Source organism: Callospermophilus lateralis, chromosome 14 (assembly GCF_048772815.1).
Source record: "Callospermophilus lateralis isolate mCalLat2 chromosome 14, mCalLat2.hap1, whole genome shotgun sequence".
NCBI classification, from domain to species: Eukaryota; Metazoa; Chordata; class Mammalia; order Rodentia; family Sciuridae; genus Callospermophilus; species Callospermophilus lateralis.
In genome coordinates, this window is record NC_135318.1 from 61,379,145 (window position 1) to 61,388,986 (window position 9,842).

A 9,842-nucleotide genomic window follows, 5' to 3' on the forward strand; every position below is an offset into this window, starting at 1 on the left:
TTGTCCCTGGTTTAAATTCCAAGGACCCGTCACCCCAGCAAAAAAAAAAAAACAAATTAATTGCCTCTTTTATTAACACAAAATGAGACCTCAATGAGTTGACACGTTTCTAACAAAAAGTTAAAATTTAAAAGTCCATGTTAACCTCTCTTTTCTTTATGTTATCCATACTTTTTTATATTCTCTTAATGTTCTAACTATTCTCCTGGCTTTCCACCCAAGCATGCAAGACAAAGAATGTGAGAAGCCCAAGATTCTATAGTGGCTGTTTGCATGGGGGAGGAAGTCACAGTAACTGCCACACAGGATCCTCTTACATAAGAAGAGAGAAAGGATCCTCAGTGCCTCTCACATATGAAAGAGGCTGATGGCAGAAAGTCTACATGACCCAGGAGCTGTCCTCAGGAAATTATAAGTTAAAGGAGTACAACAAAAATCCAGAGAGGGAAACTTTACAGTCAGCTAGGTCTTCCACCTCTCTAGAATTGCTGCTATTCTTCAGAAAAGAACAAAGAATCAACTCACAGAAAAGAAGACCCCTGCTTCTGGAAGTCAAAAGAAAGTAATATCAATGTGTATAAGCATGTAGACTCAAGGCTTGTCCATGAAAAAATATCTGCAATGAAGAGGGGTGAGGGAAGGAGAGCAGAAGAGAGTTACCAGTCTAACCTGGCCCAGCCCAGGCCAAAGAAAGTAGGGATCAAGAGAAACTAAAGAGGAACTTGGGCCACATCATTCCAGAGAGAATGCACTCAAGGAACTTCCCCCTAGGGCTGGGATTGTGGCTCAGTGGTAAAATGTTAGCCTAGCATATGAGAGGCACAGGGCTTGACCCATGCATAAAATAAAAGTATTGGTTCCATCTACAGCTAAACAAACAAACAAACAAACGAACAAAAAAAACCATTTTAACCCCTTTCTGAATCCTTGAATACTGCAGTAACTTCACTAATCCAATCTAATTCTGTGTTCCAGAACCACTATACTTGCTCAACCTAAATGTCTCTTTCTTCCATCTCCAGGGATATTAACTGCATATGTTAATAGAGCAATGTATCACTATTACCTCTTACACTGTGAAACATCATTTATAACATATTCATAATATTTTAATGAACATTTAACACGAACACGGAGATAATATCCCTAACACAAGAGCCTGGGGGAGGGGAGTCATGGGGTGAGCCGATTACGTCCCTCTTGCAGGGTTGCACCTACCAGAACTGAGTCATTTAGCTTCTATTATAACTTTCCTGTCACTTTCTCCACCCAATCAACTCTCTTGTCATTTTCCCCACCCAATCCCACCTTCTCCTTGGGAGTCTGACCACCCTATTGGCTACCTCATACATTTAAATGGACAGTTCTGTGACATCATTCTCCCACCAAACCTACTGCCACCTGCTAGAATCTTAGGCTTGCTATGCAGTTGTAAACAAATTTGGATCATCGCAAGTGACCAGTGACCAGTAACCAGTCATTAGAGTGGCCAGTAAACAGTGACCAGTGAACTCCATACTGGGAAACATGTATTCTCTACCATCAGCCACCCACACATCCTCTGGGGTGGTCTCCTCATCCTTTGTATCTGCAATTGATGTGACCTCTTCTCTGACCATGTCAGGTAAGGAAAGAAACATTTAAAAGTTTTTCATTAGACTTTTACCTTCCTCAATTTACTAATGGAGTCAAAAGAGCTTAGAATAATAGGGGAAAGGATGGAACTAGAAATCTGGACACCTAATTTCATTTGGAATTTGACATGTACTGTGTATAGAACTGGACTATCTTACTCTCTCACAAAATCTGTTTCTTGATTTGCTACATGAGGATAACAGATTGCCATGTTCTGGCCCCTTACTTTTCTTGCATCTTGAGGGGCATGTTTATAGAGAATGAAATCAGATTTCATGGTTGTGTTGTTTCAACTGAAAGAGACAAATCCTAGGCAGGGTGGAAACCAAGGGATTTCCTCTGTAACAGTTTCCCTTCACCAAGATTTCCACTTCAGTATTTCAAATTTAGTACTCTTCATCAAAGGGACATTCACATATTTGGGAGTTTTCTGTTTAAACTAGGTGAAAAGAGAAATAGGGAGAGAAGAGCAGGAGGACAGGGCTGTAAGGAGGCAGATGTTCTTGGGAAAGCAAGTTTGTGACTGTTTAAGCACAAGGCAACAGGAATTCAGTGGAGGAAAAAAATATAAAAATAAGGGAGAAGAATATGTAAGAATAGTAGAGATGAAGAGAATGATGTTCTCAAGAAAAAAGAGGTTGGTTGGGATGGATGTGGAAGAAAAGCAAAGATTTGATTTAAACCAACAGACAACATAGAGTGAATCTTCCCAGAGGCTGGTTTAGAGAATGTATAGATTAACGGACCAGCAAGGAAACTAAGGCTTGAATTGGGGTATCACTAGGGTAAGCAGGTTATCACAAAAGTCACACTTGGCTGTTACAGTTTTTCCTATGACCTCTTTGAAAACCGACAATCTTGACAGTTTAAACATGAACATATTAGAAGTATGTTTTAGAAATGACTCTTCCTCCAAACATGCCAAGGAAAGTGGTTCTAGACAGAGCTGGAGAAATGGCATTTTCCATGTCCTATTTTGTTCTGATTTTTAAACTATAGGGATTTCTAAAAAATGTCTTGTCCAAACCTGCATCAGAAGGACACATTCCTTTGTGTGATATAAGCTGTCAAGGTGAAGCTGTTTTCCATCTTTACAACAGTTTTTTTTCTAAAACAGACAATATACAAATAGTCATTGATGATTTCGAAATCTAAGAAGCAAAAGAAAGAACTATATGAGAATAAAAATTCAAGCTCACATCTCTAATTCCAAGTTTATTTAAATAATTATCTGAAGACTTTTTGTTTTGTCTACATTTCAAATAATTGTTTGGGGCTGGGGTGTAGGGTAGCTCAAACATTTTAGTTTTAATTTTGTTTTAACATAAAGGGAGAAGGAAATGTCAGAATAAAAGACAAAAATTGTTTTAAATTTGTTATTTTATTATACTGTGATGGTTTTCTCAGACTTTAGGGACAAGATTTTCTGCTAAATGTGATAATAAACTAGGCTTCTATGATTTTGTTAAAGCATTTTCCACTTTTTTTTTATAACCAAAAGGATTATCAAAAAATGTGTTTGTATTAATTGAAATATCTACCTAGTGGGATTAATGTCTTTTATTCGGTGTGGGTAATCCTTAGAGGAAGAGAAACAAGAACAGTAATGAAATTACTTTACACTTATTGTTTTTTTCTCTAGTATGTACAAAATTTCTTTCGGAAATTCCTTCTGTCCTCCTTCCTTTCTTCTTTCCCTCACTCCCTCCATTTCTCTCTCCTTCCGGCCCCGACTTGCTCCTTATTCGTTCCTTCCTCTCATTCATTCTTTCTTCCTTTCTTCTCTTCTTTCCAGTTCTGAGGATTGAACACAGGGTCTCATGCATGCTAGGCAAGCATGATACACAAGCTATATCTCCAGGACATTTTATTTGTTTTCTCAGATAACATCTTGCTGAATTGCCCAGAGTGGCTTTGAATTCCTGCAATCCCACTGCCTCAGGTTCCCGAGTGTTGGGACCAGAGACCCACCATACCCTGCCCAGATTCATAGTGGGTTTTGGCTTCGGTTTTCGCTTTTCCATATGGCTACCCATCTGTTCACTTTACTTAAATTTGTGTTCACTTTACTTCAAATTTGTGTTCACTTTACTTAAAATTACACACATTTTTAGTATAGTTTCTCTGTCTATATGTACTGCTTGAGAATGCATTCAAACTCACCTTCAATCATGAGCTTTGTTTTGATTAACAGTATTCACTAAAATCAAAGAGAAACATTCACTTTCATAATATTGTATGCATGATAACAGAACTCATTTCTTAGCAAATTTGATATACACTCACTTTTGCTACATATCCATATGTTCATTACTATCTAGTCATTCCTTTTAGTTCTGAGCTGTTTTTCACTTTTGCTTCTATCTTTCCAGAACATACTGTAACTCCCTCCAAATGAAACTTTTTGTAATATCTATTTATTAGTTGTAGTTCAACACAATACCTTTATTTTACTTATTTTTACATGGTGCTGAGGATTGAACCCAGGGCCTCGCATGTGCTAAGCAAGCACCCAAATGCTGAGCCATAACCTCAGCCCCCACATGAATCTTATGTAATATGACTTTTATTCATGGATGAATTATCACTCTTGGTATTGTGATAACCACACTAAAGATGAGTAACCTGAAGCTCAGAAAGTTTCCATTTCTTTCAAGAAGCATTTCTTGAGAAACTGAATTTCAGGTAGTCATTTTCATGTAGGATCAGCAGTTAGGCTGAAAGAGGGCAAAGAATGACGCTTAAATTATCATTTGGATGGTAAAACTGAACTCCAGGAAATATCATGTGACCTGGACAAACAAAAGGAGATACTAAACATCACTGTGGTGATATCAGTAGATTTTCTATGAACAGGGAAAAACAAATTTCTGTTTCTCCAGATTTCTGGTCTTTGGAACAAGAGTCCTGGCCAGGAAGTAAGTTTCCATAATCTGTTGCTGATTGTGAACAAGTCAATCTCACTTCACTGACCCTTGGTGTACTCATTTGCTAACTGGTAATGTTGGAGTTTTCTCTGAGTTCGAAAATGCTTCAGTTCTAGGGCAAATTCAGGAGTCAATACTAGTGCAGGCTCAAAGGAACCATAGGAGAGAAAAAGATGCTTTTGGGGAACCACGTGTGAAGCAGACCACTTGGGAATTCTGTGCCCAATTTGACAGAAAAGGCAGGTTATCAGAAGAGTAGTTGCAGCCATCCTAAATGGAGGGATTTGGGGTCTCTCAATGATTATTAGAATGAGGGCCTTCCTGATTACTACAACATTAAGACGACATTATTCGTCGAATATTGTAAGAATCTGCCTGTCTCATCAATATTTTCACCACCTCTTCTTCCTACAGAAAATTTCCAAAATTCTTCTTTACATGGAAATGCTGATTCTCTGCAGCTCTCTCTTCCTGTGGTGACCAATGCAGCGTCCGTGACACGAGGGGTCTGCAACTTCTCCAGAGCCTCTGCTCCAGCTGAAACTTCAGCATGGTTACTGCCCTCAACCTGTGGCACCTCCTTTCAGCCACTCATGGGCAGTGCCTACCTTTATCAACATGCTAGCACAGCTACGGTGTCTAAGGTTACTGGCCAGAACCTGATTCCCATGGCACCTGCCCCCTATCCAAGTATTTCTGAGTGCTATATCCCAGGAAGTGCTGAAAAGAGCTCATCTTCACTTGGGGACTATAATCTGACTGTCACTGACCAGAACACAGCAGATTCTTCCCTATCAATGACATCCCAGTATGACAAAACTTCCGAAGCCAATGTCGTGATCCCTGGATATCCACTACTATCTGGTAGACTCGTCCAGGTGACACTATCTCAGATTCCAAATCAAGGACATTGCCTCTCACTACCCCACCAAGAAGGAAGCCAGGTCTACTACTATGATCAAAGCTCCCTGGGGACTCTGCTCTCTGGAGAACATTGGCCCTGCCTGCAATCCTATGGCTCTGTGCCATATGCAGGAAGTAGTGCCACTGCCCCTCAACCAGAAATGGTGACAGTGCTGAAAGAAGTTCAGCCCACAAATGTCCTACCCTCAATCCCTACACCTGTGACCTACTACTCTGTGTCCACTCAAAGTATAGAAGGAACAAATTTTCAAGGTGAGTACAGACACCAAAAAAGGGGAAGGAATAAGATTACCACTCGAAACGAGGGTCCAGTTTTCAGCTGGTAACCGTGGGTCCACACATCCCTAGAATTCAAGTGCTGAGATTTTAATCACAATCTTGTTCAGCAGTCCCCATTTTCAGACTCTGTCAGAGAAGCATGCAGGACAGCATAATGGCCATCCTTGCATTTAAGAGACCTCTAGGAGCACACGGAAGGAAGCGGCTGTTCACTATTTTTGCACTCAGTCCAGCTACACAACCACACTATAAATATATTTCCCTAATTTTACTTTGGTTTAGAAAAATCAATCAACACATATCAGGATGTGACAGTTTAATTGATCCTTAATTGACTGCAGGTTTAACCTCTATATGTAGAGATGCTGTCCAAAGCAGGAGTCCAAAACCCCTGACCTTTCACATTGATTTCATGAGCAACAGCTGCACCCTCTCCTAGTTCATGGTGTTAAGTGTTCTTACATTCTGGGGAGAGTGGAGAGAATTGAGAGGCCCCTATATGAGGACGAGAGACTTCATGAAACAGATTTTCTGTGTTTCCCACAGAGGAGAAAAGTGCTCTACCAGAAACCCATGCTGCCATGGTGATGAACCAGCCCAAAAGTAAGACTTCAAGGGATCACCTGTAACTAATATGCAACTCTTAACAGATACCTGTCAGTGGTCCTTAAAAAGAGCTAATAGAAATGCTTTCTCCACCATAGGTGGTTTCCCTGAATAGTGTATTTCTGGGAAGGGGGAGCATCCTACTTACCATCTTCCTTGGTTCCTTTGTAGGGATGGAAACTTCCCTAGGGATGGAGGCTTCCTTGGGAGTGCAACCTCCAAGTCAGACATTTTGTCTGCCACAGCCTCCAGAATTCCCACACATCTGCAATAAGAGAAAAAGCCAAATAATTGAGAAAAACTCACAAACTGAACTTGGGGACATTACCACAATAACTCCAGTCCAGAGTTCTACAGATTTATTGGCATTGCCTCCAAATCAAAGCCAGGAACAGACAGAGATTAAGAATTTGTGTGAGATTAACACCATGCTCTCAGAGCCACTGGATGCCTACCAGATTGCCATGGAGAGCCAGGATCCTCCACTACTCCCTTTAGACATCCCTGAAATCCACCAGCTTCTGGCCTCCATTGGTCCTCTGGACCAAGAGGAGAAGCCACATTCTGAAAATACCCATCTAGAAAGGAGTAGCCTGAGTCTTGAGGACCAAGGCACACTTGGAAATGGGACTGAATTTAGCAGTGGTTTTGCAGACCTCACTGCACTGGTGGGGGATATTCACCTTCCTGAGCTTTTCAGTTCCTTAAAAGACTTTGAACAACCAGAAAGTCCCACAATAACAAAATCCAATGATACCAGAACCATCATGGAAAAGCAGGGGCAGGAAATCACAAGTGCCTTAAAGGGTCCTAGTGAGCCAATGAGGAAGAACAAACATAAAGAATCGGAGTGTCCTGATGGAACTCCTCAGGCCAAAATGCAGCCAAGGGATCTGGAATGCACATTAAGAGGAGAAATTTCTCACAGGGATGCAGACAGTAGCAGGGCTCCTATGCACACTGCCGAGCACTCTATCAGCAAAGCTCAGAAAGCTGCATCCAGCAGGAACAGCAAGGCTAAGGGCCATGGGCAGGAAAAGACCAAGAGGACCAGAGAAAACAACTCCAGGAAAGCCCAGGAGAGGAAGCAGCCAGGCAATAAAGTCAAGGCCGAAGAGAAGCCAACTCTGCCCAAACCGAAGGGGAAGAGGAACCAACCTGACCTTTGCCAAGAGGCCTTTAAGAAGCCTCGGAGCTGTCTCGGCATGCACATGCTGGAGTCGGTGCAGGTTTTCCATGCATTGGGGAAGAAGAATGATAAGAAAACTGGGCTCTCTTCCTCCCGGGCCCCGGGAAACTCAGGCCATAACCAAGACCCCCGTCCATGCTCAGCTAGGAAACCATGGCTGGCAGTTAAGGGTCCTGAGAAATCACAAGTCAAAGCCCAGAATCCAGATATTAGTGCTGAAGGAAAGGGTCCCTCTCCATCCATTTATGAGCCTCCACCACCTGGGAAGGTTAAATTGGTACCTTTGCCTTTTCTGACCCTGGAGAAACCTCCACCTCGACCAGTAATCAATCGGAGGCCACAATCTCTGGCCTCACGCAGACCCACTGGGGCTTACCCTGCCCAGCCTGGCCCTGCTAGCTCAGCTCAACCCATGGCAGTCAACCAATCCCAACCACCTACTGCCAACCCATCTTGGATGCGTCCTGCCAAGCCAGCTCACCCCGTTTTGACTCATGCCATTCAGTCAGGTGTGAGTGCTTCTACCCAGCCTAGTGTCCCTCGGTCTGCTGCTTCTGGGCCTGCACCCTACAAAACATCATCTTGCACTTCTCTCCATTGGCAACCAGTTCCCAATGTTGGGACCAAGCCCCAGTCACAACCGCCCAAGCCTCAAAACCAATATCTACTCCAAGACTTTGCCTTACAACCAATTCCATGGAGGAAACCCAATGTTTCTGGGCAAGTAGTATCAACTCCCATCACCAAACAGCAGAGGCCAGAGCGGGAAGCCATGAAGAAGAAGGCTCAACAAGAGCGTGAGAATGCTGCCAAGTACACTGCTTTGGGGAGAGTGCAGTGTTTCATTGAGAGGGAAAGAGAGATGGAGATTTCTCGCTACTATGGCTACATAATGTAAGAGCTGCTGCGATCAGTGGTGCCACTTAGGGACCAAATAGTTTTCCACATGTATATAGATAGAGAGATACACATTTATTTATTCTCAGATGCTTTCAAAGTTTAATAAAATTATATAAAGAAATGGAATATAATTCACTAATACATAATAAAGAGGCCTTCTGGTACCACTGACAATTGTTAGAAAATAAAGAGGCCTTTGGGTACTACATGGGTACCAAATGGTGTTCTCATATACACATAGATAGATACATGAAAATTTATTCATTAGGCACAGTTGAAAAGGTAATATAGTTTAATAAAGAAATCCTATAGTATTGATGAGAGGGTAAGTAATAAAGAGGCTTTATGTTGCCATTTGAATACCAAATAGTTTTCCACATATATATACAGAGAGGTACATAGATACAAAGGTATTCACTTATAGATTTTTAAGACAATATAGTTGAATAAAGAAATGTAGTAGAATTGTTTGAGAGATAAGTAATCAAGATGCTTTCTGGTACTGCTTGGGCATCACATAGTTTTCCACATGTGTAGATACAAATTTTATAAATATGTAGATATAAAGATACAAATGTATTAATTCTAATATATTTTTAAAATTTAGTCAAATTGATTGAAGAAATTCAATAGAATTGGTTAATAGATAATAAAGAAGCCTTGTGTTACCACTTGGCTATCAAACATTTGTCCTCATAGATGTATGAATATGTACTCCTTCCAATATACTTTTAAAACTTAATAAAATTGAATAAAGAAATGTAATGGAATTGATGAATAGATAATAAACAGGAGTTTTGAGTTTGAATGGCTGTTAAGCTGTGGTTTAGTTTGGTAGCGGTGGGGATCACAGCCTGCATGAGAAGAAAGGAACTCAATGTTGGCCAGGATAATAGAAGTAAAGGCTAGGAATGGGGGAAAGAGGAAGGCATATGATCTAGCACTAGGAAGGCAAAAAAGAAGAGAGATGTATGGGCTTACTGGAAGAATCAGGAATTGGCAAAATGGCTGACCAATAACACAATGTTGGAAACTAGGGTTAAAATGATAAAATGTCTATCAAGTTGAAAATGATAGGAGACGGGTTCAGGTTGACCAGAACAAATGCAGAAATCAAACAAAAAACTCTCATGGAGAATGGCCTATTTTTTGGCCTACCTGAAAGATATTTTACAAAAGAAGATTCAGGGCACAGCTCCACCACGTTTGGGTCACTTAAGATCCTAGCTGGGAAAGGTGAATACAAAACACAGGGAATCTACCAGGGGTGTCAGAGGGTTCACAGTTACCCTGAGGGAAGCTGATCACCTGGGACTTGGCCAAGTGAACTGCAGCAGCATGAGGCCCACCCAGAACATGGCCTGGAATAAATCACCATTGAC

At 41.3% G+C, this 9,842-nt stretch overlaps 1 protein-coding gene across 1 annotated transcript; it reads left to right on the top strand.

The window, feature by feature from the left end:
• Positions 1–1,527: 1,527 nt before the first annotated feature.
• LOC143380005 (uncharacterized protein C2orf78-like) lies at positions 1,528–8,458 on the top strand. Its single transcript, XM_076832758.1, has 4 exons — positions 1,528–1,624; positions 4,977–5,738; positions 6,312–6,368; positions 6,543–8,458. Exons 1-4 carry the CDS (start codon positions 1,528–1,530, stop codon positions 8,456–8,458), a joined length of 2,832 nt encoding a protein of 943 aa, XP_076688873.1.
• The last annotated feature ends 1,384 nt before the right edge of the window (positions 8,459–9,842 follow it).

Excerpts from the sequence above, each read along its gene's own strand:
- LOC143380005 (XM_076832758.1), top strand. The coding sequence starts at position 1,528 with ATGTATTCTCTACCATCAGCCACCCACACATCCTCTGGGGTGGTCTCC. Across the intron at positions 1,625-4,976 it reads CTCTTCTCTGACCATGTCAG|AAAATTTCCAAAATTCTTCT; the intron begins GTAAGGAAAGAA and ends TTCTTCCTACAG. Across the intron at positions 6,369-6,542 it reads GGTGATGAACCAGCCCAAAA|GGATGGAAACTTCCCTAGGG; the intron begins GTAAGACTTCAA and ends GTTCCTTTGTAG.